The sequence below is a fragment of the Triturus cristatus genome, chromosome 1_2 (assembly GCF_964204655.1).
Source record: "Triturus cristatus chromosome 1_2, aTriCri1.1, whole genome shotgun sequence".
In the NCBI taxonomy this organism is placed as follows: domain Eukaryota; kingdom Metazoa; phylum Chordata; class Amphibia; order Caudata; family Salamandridae; genus Triturus; species Triturus cristatus.
In genome coordinates, this window is record NC_140580.1 from 448493139 (window position 1) to 448517816 (window position 24678).

At 45.7% G+C, this 24678-nt stretch overlaps 1 protein-coding gene across 1 annotated transcript in view; it reads right to left on the bottom strand.

Moving 5' to 3' along the window:
- Positions 1–24678, bottom strand: part of MARCHF5 (membrane associated ring-CH-type finger 5) — a 259605-nt gene that overhangs the window by 119216 nt on the left and 115711 nt on the right. Inside the window, exon 4 of the mRNA XM_085606154.1 lies at positions 24314–24497. Coding sequence (XP_085462280.1) covers positions 24314–24497 — 184 coding nt within the window. The remainder of the gene's footprint in view (positions 1–24313; positions 24498–24678) is intronic.

A 24678-nucleotide genomic window follows, 5' to 3' on the forward strand; every position in this document is an offset into this window, starting at 1 on the left:
TTGCGTTCCCTCCCTGAACTGGCCGACAAGGTGAAAAGCCTGGGCATCTGACTGGGCTCCACCTTCTCCATGAAACCTCAAGTAGTCAAAATGACCTCTTCTTGTTTCGTCAACATGAAAGGGCTTAAAAACATTCTATGGATGCTCCCTTTCTCAGCCCAAATAACAGTCATTCAGGTCATGATCCTTTCCAGACTAGATTGTCCTTTATTTTGGGCACGGATAAGGCAATAATCCGACACCTTCAGATTGTTCAAAACTCAGCTGCAAGACTGCTTTTCCAGCTTCCCAAACATTCTTCTTTGCCCGTCCTCGTTCGAGACCTCCACTGGCTTACCGTGGATAAGCGCATCAACTTTAAGGCCCTCTGCTTTATGTATAAAATCAAGAGCCACATAGGCCCTGAATTTTTACAAAAGCTTGTGGTGCCCCATCTTCCATCTCGTACACTGCGTTCTAGAAACCAGTCTTTTTTTTCAGTGCCTAAACTCAAACGTTCACGAATAGGTGGCCGATTGTTCTCTTTTGTTGGCTGCAAACTGTGGAACATACTTTGAGTCAATCAGATGTTGCAACTTCCTGATCTTGTTCCCCAAACAGTTAAAAACGTGGCTATTTTAGGTAATTCAAGTAGGTTACTAACCAATGTCCTCCAAGGCTAGGAAACCTCACAGGTAAAATTTCCAGAGTCCCTGTGCGCTCAATGTGATAAGTTGGTCCTCACCTCATGCACAGACTTGTACCTCCCCCTGTGTCACCCAAAGGTCTAGGCACAATGCTCCCTCGTAATGACTGTTCCAGCCCAAGCCAATCTTACGATGTATGCTCACTCCTCAGTGAAAGCTGTCAGGATAGATGCCCAGTCGATTGGACGGACACGGAGTCCCACTACCCTCCTCAGTTCTCATCACAATTTTCTCCACACTAGCCCAACCTCACTACTCCATCTACAGTGGGGCAGTCCATCTGGTGGTTTCCAATGCATGGCCAGTGCGCATCTGGGTACCAGAAGTTCATAATCTAGCACCCACCTTCAACAGCCTTAGGGAAGGGGACAGTCTCCTACCCCCCACAGGCTTGTGTTATCTAGTGTAGGTGCTCCATGTCAGGACCCCCCCCCCCCCCCACCCAATATAGTGTGCCCACCGGGCACAACCACGTTATATGCAGGAAGTCGGCTTCCAATTTGCTACATCATGAACATTTCTGGTCAGGTGTAACCTGCATTGCATTGAGTCGGTGAGGCATAAGCTACGTCATGCCCAGAAAGCTGAACTGGGTGTAACGGAATCAGGTATTACAGGATACTGTGTGGACATGTTCCAGGGCACACCGCCATTCCCTGTTACTCAGCTGCCAGCCTATGGCTGTCTCCCATCTACGTCGAAGCATAGTTAAATCTGACCTTGTCTGGATTAGAACGGATTTATAAAGCCATGAAACGATCCAAGGCCTTCCCCAAAAGTCTAGACAATCTGCAAAACCTCATGTACCGGCAATTCAGAGTGTCCACACTGCCACAAGATATGGACAAGACATGGACTGCCTGGGTAAAAGTTGCATATGTGAGATACTGCTAGGTAGGTAAGTCAGCATGTGTGTTGAGTTCGTCCAAAGTTTTCAGTCTGCCCTCAGCATAACAATCCCACACTGAGTTTGTCTGTGAAAGGCCAGACCCGCAACCTGCATGAAAGAACCGCATTTGGCTTCGGGAGTGCCACCAGTGGCAATGATGGGGAATATGGCAGTTTGTGACCTGAGAGCTGAGCATAATTCTCTGAATATTGCAACGTTATCCGCAGAAGCTTCGGGGGTCGGTCCCCTGTTGGGGCATTCCCCAGCAAGAGAGATATCACCCAACCACAGATACCAGAAGATACCTCCCAAGGAAGATCATCATGGTCCTCTCTCACAGGCAAGACACAAGACTTCTCCCGATTAGTGCACAAGCCTGTCGCTTCACCCAGCTGATGCAAGATTAAGACTCCCCAGGGAATACAGATATCGGCATCTGGCAAAAGTAAGAGCATGTCGTCTGTGTACAGGGACATGTGTTCCCTGCCATAGAGCGGTATGCCCCTACCCGTCCCACTGCCTAATAATGCAAGCAGAAGGCTCAATGGCCAAACAACTTAGCTGTTTCTCTCTATACTGCTTGTAGAAGACGAGGCCCAATCGTCACATTGTGTTTTATGTGTTGCTTCCGCGGCTCCAGGAGCTCTGGGTGAAGATAGGTCTAGCAATAATATTATATAAAAGGTAGTAGGGTTCCCAAATTGGGAGAAAAACCGCACATCAAAGAAAAACAAATGTCATATAGATCCAGTCAATGGCGTAGTAAGTATACAATTGCTATAAGTATAGCAGGGTGCTGACAAAGCTGTGAGCACTCACTACCCAGAAGTGCCGTTGGCAAGTTGACGAATCAACCTGTCAGTACAATTATCAAAAGAAGAGCCAGCTAGTTGGCTGTTTTGGATATGGGTCTGAAAATCAATAAAAAGAACATTTTATATTGAAGCTTTGACTATTATTCATCCTGTCCTGTGGAACTTTGGAATACTTCACATTCTTTAAGGACTTTTGTAAACCGTTCATCTACTTATTACTAACATTGGTCCTTTTATAATGAGTTGTGTCTAGGACCTTTTTTACTCTGAATATGGGTGTGCGTAACTAGCTGGCTCTTCTTTTGATAGGTCTAGCAATAATGCAGCCTCCAGCTCTTTCAACTTGGACTCCAAGTTGGTGAGCTCAGTTTCCAAGGATTTATGGACCCCCGATCTGTGTACCCATTAAATGACCCCGGATCACCACTTTGAACGCCTCCCAAATCGCTGTCATGGCCAACATTCCTACCTTTTATTAACATTACCATTACTTGAGAATGTTTTTGAGACTATAATTCTACCAACATATGTGTGAGCACAGGGAGACACTCCTGTTAAATCCCCAGGTTTAGAGAAAAGCGACTGAGTAAAGGGTAAGCCTGTTGTCTTGGGATACTATCAGACTCTTACATGTCACTTTTTGAGAGAGAGGGAGAGAGCATGTGTGTTTGTGCAGTGCCCCAGTGTGTGACGTGCCTCAATTATTTTGCTGCTTGATAGATGTTGCCATCAACAATTATGTAATAATAAATGTCGATTGTCCTGTAAACTCTACAACAGAATAATCTGTGAACCTGATAACAAGTGAGTAATATAATTTTCTTTTACAGATGTGCTGTCCTAACTGTCCATTTTTCTGACTGACTGACTACAGGGATGTGACAATCATTCAGGGATGTCCTGATGAAGTCATTTGAGAGGTCAACAGTGATGTAACTGACCATGTCATGAGTGATGTAATATCTGAAGTCATGAGCAGTGCATTAAGGGGGTGTAAGTTATAGTCAGCTCAGGTAACTATAACTGCTGAATTTCAATAGTTTTATATGAGTGAAATCTAAGCATAACTAGAACGTTCCTGCAGCCACTTGTTTTTTTCAGTGAATATATATCAGGAGGGGTGGAGCAAAAAGCCAGCGGAGCGCACTGTCATACACATTCACAACAGTCCAAACAAATGCACACTCAGGAAAGTTGTGTGTGTGCAGTAAAGAACTTCCTGCACACATGACCGTGTTCTGAGTGCGTTTACTTTTGGTCTGTTGTGAATATACAGATCTCAGAGTGATGGTAGCCTAGGTAGGGTGAACAGAGCTAGGGAGTTTTCAGATTTTTGTTAGTTAATAACTTTGTACCCATTTGACAAATGTGCACAAAACTTTGCAGACCTGTTGTTAATTTCGTGAGAACAGAAAATGTCACGGTGTTTGGTCAAAGGGATACAAAGAGATAAAAAAAAAAGTTAAAATGCAACGTTTGTCTAGCATAGCACAAAAACAGTCCTGTTTAAGTCCCTTTTGCTTTTGCATAACATACCTGAATAAATTTGATTATCCACCATGCAATACCGGATTTAGAAATGGGATTGCCTTTGTGAGGTGGAGCAAAAGCAAAAAGAGTTGTTTAGTTTTACGAAAAGGCTTTGTCCTTTCTATGTAATAAACTAATGCTCATTTAACATCTAAAGTGTGTAGAGCACGTTCTGCCACAGAATCTTTTTGAGGAAAGAACACAGGCAACTCAACAGATTGGTTGATATGAAAGGCAGAAATGACCTTTGGTAGAAATGTAGGGTTAGTATGAAGAACCACTTTGTTTTGGTGTATTTGTAAAAATGGTTCTTCTAAGGTTAGTGCCTGAAGCTCACCCACTCTCCTCAGAAACGTGATAGCTATGAGGAAAGCTACCTTCCAAGTGAGAAATTGTATTTCACATCTATGCAATGGCTCAAAGGGTGGACCCATTAGCCTGGTGAGGACAATGTTGAGATTCCACACTGGAGCAGGTGGAAGACTTGGAGAAGTGATTCTTTTAAGTCCCTCAATAAATGCTTTAATGACAGGCACTCTGTTCTGTAGATTTGCAGCTATTGCAGCAAGATGCAAGCGTATGGAAGAATATGCTAAATTGGAACGCTGCAGATGTAGTAAATAGCAAATGATGTTTTGAACTGAAGCGTCCAGTGGATCCATTTGATTGTTATTGCAGTATATCAGAAATCGCTTCCACTTTGCTGCTTAGCATGCCCTAGTGGTAGAACAGCTAGCCTCTTTGATAATATTCATGCAGTCTGGCGGAAGATTAAGGTAGCCAAAGTATAAGATTTCAGGTGCAGATCGCAAGGTTGAGATGGCTAGGATCTAGAGGTCTTATCTCTCCATGGCTCTGAGTGAGAAGATTGGGAGTGAAGTGTAGTTTTTGGTGAGGAACTGAGAGCTCTAACAGGGTTGTGAAACAAGGTTGTCAGGCCCACGTGGGAGAAACTAGGATTAATGTCAGGGACGCCTGTCTAAGCTTCTGAACAACATATGGAATGAGTGGGAGAGGCGGAAAAGTGTAGGCAAATATCCCTGACCAATTCATCCACAGTGCATTGCCCTTGGACAATGGGTGTGGATGTCTGGATGCGAAGCTTAGGCACTTTGCGTTTAGGTTTGTGGTGAACAGATCTATGTCCGGAAAAACCCACATTTGGAAGAATGGGAGGAGAACTGGAGGGTGGATTTCCCATTCGTGTATCTGTTGTCTTTGACGATTGAGCAGATCTGCAAATCGGATTGTTTACTCCTGGAAGGTGTTTTGTATGGAGAAACATTTTGTGACGTATGGCCCATCTCCAGATGGTCTGTGCTAGTTGTGACAGCTGGAGAAAGTGTGTCCCCCCCCTGTTTTTGTGTGCAGTACAGGACAGCTTTGCCTACTAGATGAACTTGAAACTCTTTGAGCACTAGAAAACTCGCTAGCAGCTCTAGATGGTTTATGTGAAGCCGCTTTTGCTGCAGGTTCCATGTGCCCTGAATTGTATGTGTGTGTGTGTGGAGATGAGCTTCCCAACCAGTGAGCGATGTGTCTGCTGTGGAACCGGGTCTATGAAGGGCCGCCATTCTGAAAGGTTTTGTGTGAGCCACCACTGCAGAGAGCGATGGGTGCGGCCGCCCATCAACACTAGATCAGATAAGAGACCCTGAGCCTGATTCCACTGACGTGCTAAGCACTCCTGAAGCAGACACATGTGAAGTCTTGCATAAGGAACTATTAGTATGCAAGACGCCATCATCCCCAGTAACTCCATGAACACTCTAGCTGGTGATGAGGCTGAAAATGGTAGAGTAGAGTCTGCATGTCGCGGATTCTGGTCGGATTGGGGTAGGCCAAAGCTTGTTGTGTATCTATTGTGGCTCCCAGATATGCCTGTGTGTTGGATGGCTCTATATGGGACTTGGACAGGTTTACTGTGAATCCAAGATCGTGGAGCAACTTCACTGTTTTGAGAGTGTGATGGAGACAGCTTTGTTGCGAGCTGGTTTTTATGAGCTGGTCGTCCAGATACGGGAAGTGAATGTGTTGTCTTCGAAGATTGGCTGAGACTACTGCCAAGCACTTGGTGACAACTCTTGGTGTGGTAGTTACTCCGAATGGGAGCACATTGAACTGATAGTGCTGGCTTGCTACCACAAACCGGAGGTATTTGCGGTGAGCAGGATGCATTGGGATGTGGAAATAGGTGTCCTTTAAATCCAGAGTGAACAGAAAGTCTCCTAGTTGAAGGAGAGGGAGCACTTGCTGGAGACTAACCATGTGAAAGTGGTCCGATTGAATGTATCCATTTAGTTCTCTGAGGTCTAGGATAGGCCTGAGAGAGCTGTCCTTTTTGGAAATTAAGAAGTACAGGGAGTATACTCTGGTCCCCTGAAGTTTTAATGGGACTGTTTCTATCGCGCCTTTCTCCAACAGAGAGAGAACTTCTTTTTTTTAGAAGGGCATGATGTTCCTGCGACATTGCGTGTGATCTTGGAAGATTGTTTGGGGGAAGTGTCTAAGTTCCAGGCAGTAATCATATTGGATAATTTGTAAAACCCATTTGTCTGTGATGATGGTGTTCCAGACAGGGAGAAATTGAAAGAGACATCCCCCTACAGGAGTGGAATGATCGGGGGTAGCAGAAGGAAGTCACTGTTTGTTATTTGCAGAGGAAGTGCCTGTGGAGTTGCCTCTGCCTCTTCCCTTACCATTGTTTCCTCTAAAACCTCCTCTAAAATAGCCCCTTGATGAGGGCAATTGGTTGTGGCCCTTGGAAGGATTTTCTGAGGTAATATTTTTGGAGCCACCCCTGTAAAAGGAGCGCCGAAAGGAACCCCTACTTGCAGGTAACTGTAAAGTCCCCATGGACTTTGCGACCTCAGTGTCCTTTTTCATTTTTTCCAGCGAGGTGTCAACTGCTGGGCTAAAGAGGTGTTCCTTATCAAAGAGCTGATTGAGAATGGAGGCCTGTACCTCAGGTTTGAAACCTGAAATTCTCAACCATGCGTGTCTACGTAGCAGTACGCTGGTGTTTACTGCATGCACTGCTGTACCTGCTGCATCTAATGCGCACTTGATGGAGGTATTGGTGATAAGTTTGCCCTCCTGGATAAGATCATTTGCCTTAGATTTGTGCTGATCAGGCAGAAATTGCATACGTTTTTCTATCTCATCGTAATGATCCCCATCATATCTGGATAGCAAAGCCTGAGTATACGCAATGCACCAGTGATTAGCTGCTTGTGAGGCTCCCCTTTTGCCAGAGGCATCAATTAACTTGGACTCCTTATCAGGAGGAAGGGCCTCACCTGTGGTCTGAGAGTTAACTCTCTAGCAAGCATTAGAAACCACAAGAGAGTCTAAGGGCAGCTGACACTTGATGTAGGCAGTGTCATTAGGTGCTGGCTTATATTTCTTCTCAACCTTGGGCATGATGAATCTTGCCCTTACAGGACCTTTAGAAACTTCATCTGTATGCTTAAACATCCCCTTAAAACATTGGTAGTGTATGTGTAGTTTTCTGAGTGGAGCCTAAAGTCTCAAACAAGAAGTACTCTTCTAAAGCCTCCTTATGTAGTTCCACCCTATGGTAATGATCAGCTCTATTAAGACGCTCAATGTGGCCTATATTGCCGTCAGGTGGTGATGGCCTGGACAGGAGTAAGTCAGGGTCACTATCTGTGTTGGATAAGTATCATAATCCTCCCATGGGTCAACATCTTGTGGCCTATCCTCATCTTCATCCCCATCCCCTTCATCCTGTGGGTTAGGTGATAGTGGTGGTGGTGAATTAGTGGGTGTCATGAGTGATTGAGGATTAGTAGGAGAAGGAGGTGGTACATAAGGTGGTGAAGGATTTGTACCCACATTCCTTTTCTTCAAGGGCATGTGGTGCTCATCCTGTTGGTCCAATTTCCTTTTTTCAAGCAATTTGGCATGAATATGTCAATTTTCTGGGTTAATAATCAGTTCTTTTTGTTTCGGATCCGAAGGTGGAAAATAAGACCGAGGCTCTTTTGTCAGAGTCTTTTTATCTTTACTTGCAGTTTTGGACGTCGAAAGTTTCGGCTCCGAGCTCTTCAGTACCCAAGATTTGGGCTTCAACAAAGATGGAACGTGGACCAGGACATGCTTGGATTTCTGGGCTGAGGATTTCAACTCTGCGCCGGTATGGGGCCATCTCGATCCTGAGCTGGAAGGCTTTTGTGTTTCGGCACCCGGCCCGCGGGGAGGGGGGTGTTGGAAACTTTTCCTTGGTTCCAACCTTGGCCCGCAGGCAGAGAAAGGACCAGAAGCTTTTTTGTTTTTGGTTGTTGGAGCAAGGAGGTACTGTACTCCCGGTACGCTGACCTGGTGTAACTTGCTCCTCTTCTTCAATGTCGGAGTCGACCTCGGACATGGAGACATGGTCTTCTTCGTCGGCTCCTTGAGCTTGTGTTTCTTCTCGGTCAGAATCTTTGCCAAAGATGTCCGGTGCGGAGCCGCTGTAGAGTTGCATCTCGTGACGTCGAGCTCGCCGGTCACGAAGAGTCTTCTTTGATCAAAACTATCGGCATTCGTTGCAGTCTTTCTCATCGAGTTCTGGGGACAGAGATTGCACACTTGGTGCAGGTCGGTGCGCGGAAACTTGGTGCGATAAACAGGACAGAGCTTGAATGGAGTCCGTTCCATCAACTGCTAGCGAGCCCGGCGCGGTTTGGCTTAACAGCCCTCTACGAGTTTTCTGATCGAAGATCTTTAAGTTGAAACGATACGCAGAGAATGAAAAAACACGATCGAGAAACAATACCGTCTAGGGTAGTGGATTGCGTGTCGAATGGAACCCGAGAAACGGTGCTGAACCGGAGCGCAGCAATTCTCATCCGAACCCGATGGCGGAAAAAAAAACAACCCAACAGTAGAGCCTATGCCCAGGCGCACTATCACCGAAAGGAGGAGTCACCTACCTCATGGCTGGAAAAGACTTCTTCAAACAAAAACAAAGTGCAAACATCCGGACCCAACACTAAATGGCAAGCTGTGCACAGCATGTGATCTACACCTCACATTCCTCGAACAGCAACTTTCCCAAGTGAGTAATTGCAGTTCACATTTATGCAATGGCTCAAAGGGTGGACCTATTAGTCTGGTAAGAACGATATTAAGGTTCCACACTGGGGCAGGTGGAAGTCTTGGTGGAATAACTCTTGAGTCCTTCCATAAAGGCCTTAATAACAGGCACAGATGTTGTCTATTCTGAAGGTACCATGCTATTGCAGCGAGATCTAAGCGTATAGATGTGTACGCTAGATTTGACCATTGTAAATGCAATAAATGGCAAATGATATTTCAAACAGAAGCATCAAGCAGGTTGATATTGTTATTGTTGCAGTAAATAAAAAAACGCTTCCACTTTGCTGCATAGCAAGCTCTTGTAGTGGGTCGTCTGGTTTCCTTAACAATATTCATAAAGTCTGGCGGAAGATTGAGATAGCCAAACTCTATGACTTTAGGTGCCAGATCGCTAGGTTGAGATGTCTGGGATCTGGGTGTCTGATCTCTCCACGGCTCTGTGTGAGGAGATTGGATGTGAGATGTAGTCTTTGATGAGGAACTACTGAGAGCTTCAACAGGGTGGTGAACCAAGGTTGATGGGCTCATGTGGGAGCTACTAGGATTGTGAGGGATGTTTCCCTGAGCTTCTGAACCACGAGTGGAATGAGTGGGAGAGGCAGAAAAATGTAGGCAAATATCCCTGACCAGTTTATCAATATTGCATTGCTTTGGACAATGGGTGTGGATATCTGGAGGCGAAGCTTGGGCATTTTGGTGTGTGGCTGTGAGAAAGGGCCCTCTTTCCCCACTTTTTGCTGAATTGCTGATGTGTTTTGACTGAGTGAGCCCTTGGCACCTGCTAATCAGGTACCCAGGGCCTGTGTTCTTTCCCTAAAACTGCATTGAAAACAAAACCCAATTGGCATCTCTGGCAACAGGTCAGCCCCTGGTAAATGGTACCACGGGTACCCAGGGCACTGTGACCAGGGAAAAGCTGTAAGGGCTGCAGCACTTATTGTGCCACTCTTAGAGGCCCTGTTCCATTACACTCATACACTGCCTTTGCAGGCTACGTGGTTTGGTGCAGAACAAAGTTAAGAGTCAACATGGCACACATCTGTGTGCCCTGCCTACAAACCACTGCACTGGCATTTATCAGTCACCCCTCTAGCTGGGTGCACTATACCAGTGATGAGGGTACAGGTACCTGAGCCCTGTACCCCTACAATATCTAAGTCCATTCATAGACATTGTAAGTGCAGTGCTGCCATTAGGAGTATATGGTGCTGGGAGTTCGTTATTACGAACTCCACAGCACCATAAGGGCTACACTGGAAACAGAAGTTTGGTATCAAACTTCCCAGCACATTGAACCCACACGGATGCCAGTGTGGGATTTAATGAAAAATGCACACTGAGGGCATCTTAGAGATGCCCCCTGAAAAACGACCTACCTAAGGTGTGTAAAGCACGTTCTGTCACAGAATCTGGTTGAGGGAACAACACAGGCAACTCAACAGATTGGTTGATATGAAAGGCAGAAATGACCTTTGGAAGATATTTAGGGTTGGTCCTAAGAACCACTTTGTTTTGGTGCACTTGTAAAAATGGTTCTTCTATCGTTAGTGCCTGAAGCTCACCAACTCTCCTCAGTGATGCGATGGCTATGAGGAAAGCTACCTTCCAAGTGAGAAATGGCAATTCACATCTATGCAATGGCTCAAAGGGTGGACCCATCGATCTGGTAAGGTGGAAGTCTAGGAGGAATGATTCTTTTAAGTCCCTCCATAAATGCTTTAAGGACAGCCACTCTAAACAGAGACAGATGTCTGTTCTTTAGGTATGCAGCTATTGCAGCAAGATGTAAGCGTACGGAAGAGTACGCTAAATTGGAATGCTGCAGATGTAATAAATAGCAAATGATGTTTTGAACTGAAGCGTCCAATGGATCGATTGGATTGTTATGGCAGTCTATTAAAAATCTTTTCCACTTTGCTGCATAGCATGCTCTTGTGGTAGGATGTCTAGCCTCTTTGATGATGTTCATGCAGGCTGGCGGGAGATTATGGTAGCCAAACTCCAAGATTTCAGGTGCCAGATCACAAGATTGAGATGACTGGGATCTGGGTGTCTTATCTCCCCATGGCTCTGAGTGAGAAGATTGGGAGTGAGATGTAGTTTTTGGTGAAGAACTACTGAGAGCTCCAACAGTGCCGAGCCCATGTGGGAGCAACTAGGATTACTGTCAGAAACGCCAGTCTGTGCCTCCGAACCACTAATGGAATGAGTGGGAGAGGCGGAAAGGCATAGGCAAATATCCCTGACCAATTCCTCCACAGTGCATTGCCTTTGGACAATGGGTGTGGATGCATGGATGCGAAGTTTGCGAAGTTTGGGCAGTTTGCGTTTAGGTTTGTGGCGAACAGGTCCATGTCTGGAAAGCCCTACATTTGGAAGAATGGGAGGAGAACTTGAGGGTGGAGTTCCCATTTGTGAATCTGTTGTCTTTGACGACTGAGCAGATCTGCAATCTGATTGTATACTCCTGGAAGGTGTTCTGCAAGGGGATACATTTTGTGACATATAGCCCATTTCCAGATGGTCTGTGCTAGTTGTGACAGCTGGAGAGTGTGCATCTCCCCTGTTTTTGTATGTAGTACATTGCTGTCATGTCTGTACAGATCAGGACAACTTTGCCTACTAGATGTACTTGAAACGCTTTGAGCACTAGAAAAATCGCTACCAGCTCTAGATGATTTATGTGAAGCTGCTTTTGCTGCAGGCTCCACATGCCCTGAATTGTATGCGTCTGTAGATGCGCTCCTCAACCAGTGAGCGATGAGTCTGTTATGAGCACGATCTGTGGTACCGGGTCGATGAATGGCCGCCCTTTTGAAAGGTTTTGTGTATTCCACCACTGCAGAGAGCGATGGCCATCCACCAACACTGGATCTGATAAGAGACCCCGAGCCTGGTCCCACTGACGTGCCAAGCACTCCTGAAGGGGACGCATCTGGAGTCTTGCGAAAGGGAATATTAGAATGCAAGAAGCCATCATCCCTAGTAACTGCATGAACACTCAAGCTGGTAATGAGTGCTGAGGCTGAAACTAAGAGATTAAAGTTTGCATGTTGCAGATTCCGGCCGCATTGGGGTAGGCCAAAGCCTTGTGTCTATCTATTGTGGCTCTCAGATATGCTTGTGTGTTGGATGGTTGTAGAAGGGATTTGGACAGATTTACTGTGGATCCAAGATCGTGGAACAACTGCACTGTTTTGCGAGTGTGACAGACCGCTGTTTTGTGAGTTGGCGTTTATGAGCCAGTCGTCTATATATGGGAATACGTGAATGTGTTGTCTTTGTAGATGAGCTGCGACGACTGCCAGGCACTTGGTGAAAACCTTGGGTGCAGTAGTTACTCCAAATGGGAGCACTTTGAGCTGATAGTGCTGCCCTGCTACTATGAACCTGAGGTACTTGCAGTGAGCAGGGTGTATTTGGATATGGAAATAGGCATCCTTTAAGACCAGAGTGGACAGAAAATCGCCTTGTTGAAGGAGCAGGAGCACTTGTTGGAGTGTGACCATGTGAAAATGGTCCAACTGAATGTATAGATTTAGTTCCCCGAGGTCTAGTATAGGCCTGAGAGAGCTGTCTTTCTTGGGAATTAAGTACAGGGTGTATACCCCGGCCCCTTGATATTTTAATGGGACTGGTTCTATAGCCCCTCTCTCTAACAGAGAGAGCACTTCTTGCTTTAGATGTTCTTGTGACATTACATATGATCGTGGAAGAATGTTTGGGAGAGTGTCTAAAGTTCCAGGCAGTAACGATATGGGATAGTTTGTAGAACCCATTTGTCTGAGATGATTGTGTTCCAGACAGGGAGAAATTGGGAGACGTACCCCTACAGGGGTGGAATGATCGCGGGTAGTGGGAGAAGTCATTTGCAGGGGAAGTGCGTGTGGAGTTGCCTTTGCCTCTTCCCTTACCATTGTTTCCTCTAAAAACCTCCTCTGAAATAGCCTCTTGATGAGGGAGATTGGTTGTTGCACTTTTAATAGGATTTTCTGTGGAAATAGTCTTGGAGCCACCCCTGTAAAAGGAGCGACGAAAGGAACCCCTATTTGTAGGTAACTGCAAGGCCCTATGGACTTTGCGACCTTTGTATCTTTTTTAATTTTTTCCAGCGAGGTGTCAACTGCTGGACCAAAGAGATGTTCTTTGTCAAATGGTTGGTTGAGAATAGAGGCTTGCACCTCTCGTTTGAAACCTGTAATCCCCAACCAAGCATTCCTGCGTAGCAGTACGCTGGTTTATTGTGCGCGCTGCTGTATCTGCTGCGTCTTGGGTGCACCTGATGGAGGTATTGGGGATTAGTTTGCCCTCCTGAATAAGATCGTTAGCCTTAGATTTATTTTCTTTTTATTGCATTTCAAAAAACATACTCTACAATACCTCCATGCAAGGTAGCCTTGCACATTACCCACCCAATCGAAAATAACGACATCAAATTATAACAAACAAAAACAAAAATACTATCCTTAACAATTATGATTATACAGAAGGCCTGGGAGATATAGGTAATTTACTGTCTCTGCAAATATGCTGCGTCTTCAGTATGCCGGATGTTTTGATTAGGTCACATCTAACCCACTTCGCCCTGTGCATCCGCCAGTGCCCTTTGGTGTAAAAAATTGTCTCAATGGTTCCCATATGTCCTTCAGCCTTGATGTTGTCTGCAATTCCTCTGCATATAGTTCCATATTGTCTTTGCAATAAACAAGATCTTTAATCCAATGCTCAATGTTCGGTGATCTTTTACCTCCACATGTAATGGCTACCCTGCGTTTAGCCAGCAACAACGCCAAGCGTATAAATCGACCCATTGCCCCTTTTACATGTGGAACACAGCACAACAAGCATACCAAGGGTGTGCATTGCATCTCCAGCCCCGACATTAATGTTATATCCCGCACCACAGCACTCCAATAGCAGGCTACCTTTCTACATTCCCATGCAAGGTGCAGGAAGTCTCCTTCAAGTTGCCCGCACCTGCTAGAGTCGCGCAGTCCATAGCGGTGTAACCTCACTGGCGTATAATATACTTGGTGTATATACTTAAAGTGTATAATACGTAAATTTACATTTGGAGTAAGTTTGCCCGTCAGGCCACATATATGTACCCAATCTGACATGGATATCGAGGAGGTCAGTTTGTCATTCCATCTCTCCAGGCTTCTGTCTGGGCCGTCATGTCTCTTGTCATGAATTGCCCTATATAGTTTAGTGATCAGTTTTTCATTAGTGGGGGTGGTTAGCACCAATTGCAAAGAAGGTAGTGTGGGGGGCTCGAGGGGGTAAGTGTCTAAGTCTGTGAAACGCGAATAATTGAAACAGCAGTGTGTGGTTGCTAATGTATTGCAGGGTGTCTGTGGTATGAAATATTCCTCCTGGATACAGATCTTGCATCGACTGTATGCCTGCCTCCTTTAATAGACGCATCGCCCCTGCCTCGTGAGTCACTGACAGTGCAGCATGGTGCTCTAGGTGCATTGCTGAGGCATAAATAGGCAGTTTGTTGGCCAATTTCCCTATCGCCTGCCACGCAGCTACCGTGGTATCGATTGTATTTATGTCCGTTTTCGGGACGCCAAGCTTTGTGTGAGTGAGCAAACTGTGTAGAGGAATGGGGGATGCATCTCCTTTCTCCACTGCAACATGTGGGGTGAATGCATGTGGTCTAACCCAGAAATATGCATACTGTTCTTGTGCATTCAGAGAGTAAACATGCAGGTCCAGTGCACCGAATCCCCCCTTGTCGTAGTCTTGTGTAAGAGCAGTCCAGCTTACTCGGGCCTGCTTTACCCCCAAGGCCCCCCCGTCCCGAGTCGTACAGAGTGTCGAAGAACCCCTTCGTCAAAGTGAGTGGGATATTGGTAAACCGATACAGAAAGCGCGGCAGTACCACAATTTTTGTGAGTGCAATGCAGTCCGCCAGGGACAGCGGCATAGCAATCCATTTGTCGACTTGCCGATCTAAAGTGCTGCACACACGCCTATAGTTTTCATGTATAATCAAGTCTGGGTCGCGGTGGATCCAGACCCCAAGGTATTTGACTGGGTCCACAGTCCAGACCAGCGGATATTCCATATCTGGCTGGGTCGTAGATTCCGTCAGAGGAATAATGATGGACTTATCCCAATTTACAACTAGCCCAGACATCGAACCAAATTGGACATTCTCGCAACAGCTGCAATAGATAGCGAGAGGGTTCCCGGACAAATAACACCATGTCATCCGCATATAATGGTATGGCGACTGGGCGATAATTACAATTTCAAGCTGTTTCCCTATGCCTTTGCCGTATCACACATGCCTGGGACTCGATTGCAATAGCAAATATTAGTGGTGACAAAGGACATCCTTGTCGGGTGCTTCGCTCGATGGAGAATGGTTCCAACGTCAGTCCACCCACCCACACCCGACCCGATAAGTCGGCATATAATACCATAATCCACTTAGTGAAAATTGGCAGAAATCCCATGCACTGTAAGATATAAAACATATACTTCCACTCGATAGAATCAAAGGCTTTAGCCGCATCCAGCATTACCGCTGCGGCGGAAAAGCTCGGCTCCAAAACGTGGAGCATTGCAAATATAGTCCGCAAGTTGTGCGATGTGGAACACTCGGGTATGAAACCCGACTGGTCCGGTAGGACCAGGCTCGGTATCAGGGGCTGTAATTTAATGGCAAGGATTTTGGCAAGAATTTTCACGCCGATATTGATCATTGATAATGGCCTGTGCGAGTCACATAGATCGGGAGGCTTATCCTTTTTAAGCAGCGTTAGAATCAAAGCCTGGCAAAGTGATGGGGGCTAAGTTCCAGATTTGTGCGCCATGGCACACACCTCAAGTAAATAAGGAGTGAGTAAACCTGCATAGGTGTTTATAAAATTCAGTGGTTAAGCCATCGGGCCCAGGCACTTTTGCGTTTGGTGGGGCATAGATTGCCGCTTTTGTATCCTCAGCATCTATTGGCTGACTCAAATATTCCCTGTGAGCATCCGACAACCAGGCTACATCATCCAAATATTCCTCCAACTCAGGATATTCAGCTCCACCCCTCAAGCAATGCAAATTCCAATATGGCATTATGAACACTTTGAGCCACTCTAGGGGTGCGATTGGTCAGTGGGTTAGATTTATCTAAGTCAGGGTCCAAATATGTGTTGAGGTCACCCCCCCCCATCCATATAATGGTAGGCTCCGGCCATTCTCTTAATTTGGTATACAGCCTCAGAAAGCACTCCGGCTCGTCTGCAATAGGGCCATTGATGTTTACTAAAGTGATGATTGAATTCCTCAAATTATCCTGCACCATTGCACAGCGCCCCTCTTCGTCTATAGATGTACGCAATGGTGTAAACGCAACTCTTCTTCTGACCAGAATGAGTACCCCTCTAGCGTACGAGGAGTATGAGGGGGCCAACCTATACCCGGCCCATACAAGTGCAATATTACGCTCTGTAAAATTGGTCAGATGCGTTTTCTGCAATAGTGCAATGTGTGTACCATGGCGGGTCAAATAAGCAAACACTTGACAATTTTTTTCGGGGAGTTCAGCCCTATAATGTTCCAAGTTAACAGCCTGTAACTCTCATCCCTGACCCTTTCTGGCATCTTTCAGCTGATATAGAACATTAATTCAAGGCTGACTTAAGAGTCCGTAAAGAAGTGTGATTGTCCGTCATGCGTTATTCTTAATTTAGCAGGGTATAGCATTGCGTATGGAACAGAGGCAGACTGCAGAATCTTTTTCGCTGGCACAAATTCTCTACGGGCCGCCTGCACTGCCGAAGTGTAATCTGGAAAAAAGGACAAGTTATTTCCCTTGTGATTAATAGGACTCTTGGCTCTGGCCTCGCGTAGTATAGCATCTCGGTCCGCGGAGTTTAGAAGGCGTGCAATGATCGGGTGCGGTGGCGCTCCCGGTTGGGGCCAGGGACCAAGAGACCTGTGCGCCCTCTCCACTATCATGACCGTAGACAGCACCGGTGCAAACAGTTCGCGCAGTAGGTTGTCAATGAAAGGCTCCATTTTTGAGATTGCGGTCGATTCCGGCATGCCAATTAATACGAAGGTTGTTCCGGCGGGAACGCGCTTCTAAATCTTCATTCTTCGCCCTTATCACTTCAAGCACCTTCTCCATATGCAATATCTGTGTCCGCGATTCAGCCTGAGAATCTTGTGTATCCGATAACCTGTTCTCCAGAACATCGAGCCTGGTTTCATGTGCTTCCACCTTTTTCTTTACCGCATCTAAGCTGGATGAGAGTGCATCGATCTTACTGTCAATGGTTTTCAAGCCTGAGCGTAGTTCCAGTAGATCTCATGTTATCCTCCGGGCCCTCCACTGTTTCTGATGTCCCCTGCGCCGCAGCGAGCTCAGTCATAGTTTCCGTAGTGCGTGTGTTGCGTTTACTTTACAATGGAATTTTTGGCTGTTTGGGGTCGGGTTTTCCCATGGTGTCAGAGCTTTCTAGTGACAACACAATCACCAACCACTCGCTGTTTATTCCTCGCCCACTCTGCTGGAATGTGAAGCGCCGGGCCGAGGCGCGTGATCGGATTATGGGTCGTCCTCAGGCGGATTGTTACTCTTGTGCGCCTCAATTGATACAACCAGACCCCCTTGTGCGCAACTTCAGTGGCTAATCAATGCTCCGGTGATCTACGTGACGGCTTCAGCAATGCAAACCGTATAGTTAATAAGAAACCCAAAGCTTCTAGTCTGCTTTAGCGCCAATTCAGCCCAGGAGCAACGCCACAGAACAACGCCGTGTCATCTCCGCCACAGGTCCCCACACTCTCCTGTCCGCCGCTCAGCGCGAGGTCCGATATGGTCCAGCAGCCCGCTGCAGCAAATGTGCCCCAGGGATGTCCTGCCGACACAGTGTCAGCCTCCAATCTGTAAACCAGGGGCCATGCCCGGCAGCGCATTAGCCTCACACCTCCCAGAGTCACAGCTCGCAGAGGCCCAGCACCAACCCCCAGCCCTGAGTAGCACCAGCAGGCCCTCAGGCAACCCCTGCACGCTACTGCACAAACCAACAAAAGCATTGAGTGCCAGGCATCCCCCAAGGTCCACCCGCCTAGCCCCCACGCCAGTGGCAGAGAAGATCAGGCCGTGTACCCCTTCAGCGGGGGAGTGGACGCGACCATAGCTCCCCGCCGGGCCCAGCCGACCCGCGCTACCAGGCCCAGGCCCCACGAGGGCAGCCACCCGAGGTTGCCTAGGCCCCGCCACCCAGACCCGACTCAGCGAGCAGCCCCCACCTCACTCACCTCCCCTCCGCAGGGCCTCCGGGGTGGGACATCCCTTCAGACCACCAGGCACCGCTGCTCTGTAATCCAGATAGCGCCGGTGCGCCCCCTCGATGCCCAGTGCCTCAGCTCCCAGCGCCCTCCGGATCCGTCGGCAGGGTTACGATTCACAGCCGCCGCAGTCCGGGCCGGGATTCTTGGTAGCCGCACTCCAAGCCACCAGGTCGTGCAATTCTGCCCGCACAGCACTTCAGAGCTTGACGCTCAAACTCAGATCACAGCAAGGCTCCCATTTCCTCATGGGTATCACCACTGCGTCACCGCTCGGATCATCATGTTCCCGCTGGCCACAGGCAATGAGATTACTGCAGAGTATGCCCGATGTGTTCAGCAATCGATATTACCAGTTCTTACTGGTGCAGGCGCTCTTTATCGATGGTATTTGTCAGATATTGGAGCCTAGCCTACGGAGCTCCCTCACCAGGCAGCTATTCCGTAACGCGCCGTAGCCACACCCCCCCTAGCCTTAGATTTATTTTCAACAGGCAGAAATTGCATGAGCTTTTCTAACTCCTCGTAATGAGCCCTATCATATCAAGCTAACAAAGATTGAGCATTAGCGATGCGCCAATGATTAGCTGCTTATGACACTACCCTTATGCCAGTCATCAATTAATTTTGACTACTTATCAAGAGGAAGGGCCTCACCTGTGGTCTGTGAGTTACCTCTCTTGCGAGCATTGGAAACCACAAGAAAGTCTAAGGGCAGCTGACCTTTGATGTAGGCAGGGTCAGCTGGTGCAGGTTTATATTTTTTCTCAACCCTAGGCGTGATGATTCTTGCCCTTACAGGGTCTTTAAAAACCTCATATGCGTGTTGTAGCATGCCCTTAAACATTGGCAGTGTATGGGTAGTTCGAGAGGAACTTCGGGTCTCAAATAAGAAATTCTATTCTAAAGCCTCTTTATGTAGTTCCACCCCATGGTAATGAGCATCCCCGTTAGGTAGCGCAATGTAACCTATATTGTTGTCAGGTGGTGAGGGTCTGGCCGGATACAAGTCAGGGTCATTATCCATGTTTGGGTCAGTGTCATAGTCCTCCCATGGGTCAGTATCCTGTGGCCTATCTTGATCCCCATCCCCTTCATCCTGTGGGTCAGATGATAGTGGCGGTTGTGAATTTGTGGGTGTGATGAGTAAGTTAGGATCAGTGGGCGAAGGAGGTGGAATATAAGGTGGTGAAGGATTACTAGCCAATTTTTTCTCTTCAAAGGAATGTGACACTCCTTGTTGGACCATCTTCCTTTTTCCAGGCAATTTGGCATGGAAATGTCCAGTGTCTGGGTTCATAACTAGCTCTTCGTTTCAGATCCGAAGGTGGAACGTTGGATCGAGGCTCCTTAGGTGGAGTCTTTGTCTTTGCTTGTAGTTTTCGGCATCAAAAGTTTCGGCTCTGAACCTTTCGGTTCCGAAGATTTGGTCTTATATAAAGGTCGGATGTGGACCACAACATGTTTTGATTTCAACCAGAGGATTTTGGTTCGGCACCGGCATGAGGCCGACTCGAGCCCGAAGGCTGGTCTGTGTTTCGGCACCGGGCCCGGGACACTCAAAACTTTTTCTCTGTGCCAACTGGAGCCTTTTTGGTCTTGTGTTGTTGGGGCAAGGGGGCTTCTGTACTCACTGTACCCTGACCCGGTGTAACTTGCTCCTCTTCTTCCATGTCGGAGTCGGCCTCAGACATGGAGACGTGTTCTGCTTCCTCGACTCGTTGAGCTTGTTGATCGAAAGCTTCGCCGAAGATGTCCGGTAGGGAGCTGCCTTAATGTTGCATCTTGTGACGTCGAGCCAGACGGTCACCAAGCTTCTTCTTCGACTTAAACGATTGGCAAGCGACGCAGTCTTTTTCGTCGTGTCCCGGGGATAAGCAGAGGTTGCACACTTCGTGCAGGTCGGTGTGCGGAAACTTGGCGCTACACCCTGGACAGAGTTTGAATGGAGTCCGTTCCATCGACTGCTAGCGAACCCGTCGCGGGTAGGCCCAATGGCCCTCCACGAGTTTTACAATCGAAAATCTTTAGTCGAAATGACTTGTGGAGAATGGAAAATGCAATCGAGAAACAATCCCATCGAGGGTAGTGGATTGTGCGTTGAAGGGAACCCGAGAAACGGTGCCGAACCGGAGAGCGCAATCCACATCTGAACCCTATGGCGAATAAAAAAAACCCACAATAATCTAACATGGGAGACGATGCCCATAAAGGAGGAGTCACCTACCTCGTGACTGCAAAAGAATTTGAACAAAAACGAAGTGCAAACATCCGGACCCAACACTAGATGGCAGGCTATGCACAGCATGTGATCTACAGCAGTGGGTGACGTACAGGGGTTATTAAGGGCCCTGTTGTTGAGGACAAAAGGATGGGACGGGGTATTGGGGATTAGCTACATTAGGTAGGGTTGTAGATGTTGACAATAATACTGCAGTTTTATTTCCATACCTACAGTTTTGGGCACATGCCGAGGTGGGATTTTCTGTATTGAGTGTCGTTCAATTATAACGTATGATCACTTATATGCTGCTGGGTATATGTTTAATAAAAAGATTAATAAAAAGAAAGAATATTGGAGGTACTCTATTCTACAACACTCTCCTCCACTCTACCACAGTTTTCAACACTATATGACAGCACTCCACTCTACGAGACACCACTCCAATAGTTTCCTCAGCTCTACCCTATACCACACCACTATACGCTCATCCACCGTACCCTACTCCACTCTATGCCACTCCACTCTTCTACACTCCACTGTACAGTATTTCACTGTATGCTACTCCACTTTACGGTAAGGTAATCCACTCTACGCCACTATAGTGTACTCTACGCCGCTCCATTGTATGACATTTTCCTCTACAAAACGTAACTGTATAAAAGTCTACTTCACTTAATGGCAATCTACGACATTCAACTCCATTTTATACGCGTACACTCCACTGTCCAGCTCTATACTCTACTCTATGCCCATACACTCCAATGTAAACACTCTTCCACTATACAACCATTTTCTTTATGACAGCACTTCACTCTGCTGTATGAAACCCACTCGAACGATTATAAATGGACTACCTACGCCAGTACATATCGCTCTATGTCACTTTACTCTAGGACACACCAATACAATCTATTGTACTTTCCTCCACCCTATGTTACACCACTCCACCCTACTCCACAGTACAAGACTTTACCTCTCTCTACGCTACTATACAATCCACTCTAGCTCAACTGTTTCATATACTACTGTACTTTATGCATCACCACTCTACAATACTTTACTACACTGTATGCCACTCTCCAACACTTTACTCCTGTCTATAGCCCTTTTCTCAACTGTACAACACTACTATACTGAAGGTACTGTATAACACTACTCCACTCTACGATACTCTAGTCCACTATACGACACTGCACACAACTCATGTATACCACTGCACCCCACTTTACTCCACTCTACTCAGACACAGTACTCCACTCTATGCCACACAATGCCATTGTGCTGTATAACACAGTAGGCAAATTCACTTTACCACACTCACAACATACTAAAATGTACACCACTCCACAAAAATCAACTAGACTGTATGCCACTCTACTCTGCTGTGGTCCAAATAACTTTCCAATACTGCATGACACCCTACTACACTCTACTGTACAACATGATACTCCAATTTATGACACTTTACTTGACTGTATGCCATGCAACTCCACTACGCGCCACTATTGTTTATGTGACGCCACTCCACTTTACACTACACTACCTCACTCCACTATACTCCATTCTAATATACTTTATGCAGCTCTACGCCACTGTACTATGCTCCGCTCAACGGTGCTCCACTGTCCGACACGCTATTTCACTGTATGCAACTCCACAACACTATTCTACATTCTACGCCACTGTATGACACTTGACATGCCTTTAAACTGCTCTCCAAGATACACTACTCCACTATATGACATTGCACTCCACTATACGACACTTCTTCACTGTACTCTATGACACTCCACTTGACGACACTCCACTCTATGACACTCTGCTTCACCCTACCCTACTCTAGGACAGTCTACGACAACCTACTGTACTGTTCGACCAGCCATTCCGATGTAAAACTCGCTGCTCCAGTCTACAATACTTGACTCCAATACATAAGACACCATGCCACTACACTATATAACATTTTACGACATTGTATGATACACTACCACATTCTACTCAATTCCAAAATACAATACTTCAGTCTATGACAGCAGACTTTACAATACTCTCCTCCACTGTACTGTACTGTACGCCACTCCACATTACTCTCCACTTGCGACACTGGATTCTATGATTTGAAACATTCTTATTAAACTTTAAAAAAAAAAAACCAATATTTCAATACAATGAAAACACCAAAGGTTAACACTTATAGTTAGTAAAACTTATTTTCCTTATACAAACCAAGTTTAAACTACACTGTCAAAATTCTAAAATTATAGTTATAACTTTCACTTACAATTTATCCATCGCCTTCAAATTATTATAAGTAGAGTACCTCGGTACACACTCTTTTCAGTTCGCTAACCATACAACACGATTACTCGCCACTATCATGCGCTGTGTTCCCACAAATAATCAAATAATGATATTCCACTAAGCAACACTACACTGTACGAGACTCTCCGCGACTGTACTGCAGAACACTACTGCAACACTCTATACCACTCTACTCTGTCACTCCACAACACTATTTCATGACACTCCAGTCAACGCCACACCACAGCACTCAAGTTTTACTGTTTGACATGCCACTACACTGTACAACACACCACTCCACAATACTCCAAAATACACAACTCCACTGTATGCTACATCACTCCACTACTCTCCACTCTAGTCCACTCTATAATACTCCACTCTATGACACTAGACTCCATGACACGCTCCTTCAGTGTACTGTACTACACTCCACTTTACAACACTCCAATCATTGACACTCCACACAGCGATTTGAAACAGTTATTTACTAAAAAATAAAAACCATTAACATACAATGAAAAAAAGTAAGGCTAAGGATAACTTCTATTTAAAAATACCTTATGTATTTTTTCTATACAAACTCAACTTAAAATACACAAACATTCAAAACTGTAAAGTTATTATAAATTCAATTTATAATTTACGCACCACCTTCAAATTACTATGTTGTAATCCTCCGAATACAATCTGGTCACCTCACTCGCCACACTACATTAACTAGAACTCATGCCTTTTCCATACACTGCTTATACCCTTGCATACTACATCACTTATAGCATGCGAAATCATAACATTCATGAAAACACTTACAACTTGTCAAATTACATTATTTGTCACAACACAGTTCATGGTAGAGTGGCGAGTTATTGTTAGTGTTGTCTGGTTAGCAAGCTGAAAAGTGTGTGTAACAAGGTCCACTACTTATAATTTGAAGGTGGTGGATGAATTGTAAATCAAAGTTATAACTATAACTTTTGAATTTTTAAAGTTTGAGTAGTTTAAACCTGGTGTGTATAGGGAAAAGAGGTTTTCCTAACTAACTAAGCTTTAACCTTTGGGTTTTTTTTCCACTGACTATCACACACACACTTTAGAAAATATATGTTCTAATGGTGGAACAGATAGAACCCATGATGAAAATCAAAGGCTGGGTCTAAAGTTAAAATAAATACTATAGCCTCAAAATGCAACGTTAAAGGAAATGATTACTTGCAGTTGTAGTTCCAAAACTGCTAACCACAAGGATAAAAAAAAAAAACCTTAACAAATAGGATGGTGTACTCTTTATAAAACGATTAAGAATGCAGGATTCATATTTTATGGAGCTCAACACAAATGAATGAGCTAAACGGCACACCATATCTTAACAGTATGTATGCAAATGCAATTTACCTATAAAGTAGATTTAAAAACTGCTAGTATGGCACTTTTCGAAACAATAAAGGAAAATATTTACCTGGAAATATACTGTTCAAAATCTGTAATTTATTGGAGTATTTTCGCCACAATCTTAGTACATAATCCTCCCAGCGAATCATCTTTCCCAAGATCAACATCACTGGTATTGTAGGCAGACCAATCAAAAGGAATAATGGATCAGCTCTTTCCATGACATCAAGACCTTCTTTATGACCTACAACCTAAACATTAAAGAATTAACATCACTTGCAGAGCAATTTCTGTAATTGCGCTTTGAGATCTTTTTTTAATGCTTAGAAAAGAAATTACTGTAAGTTTTAACAAAAAAATCATCATAAACATCTCGCAGATATCTATAACTTGCCAGTCAGTCAGTCAACAATAGCTTTATTCGGTTAAAAT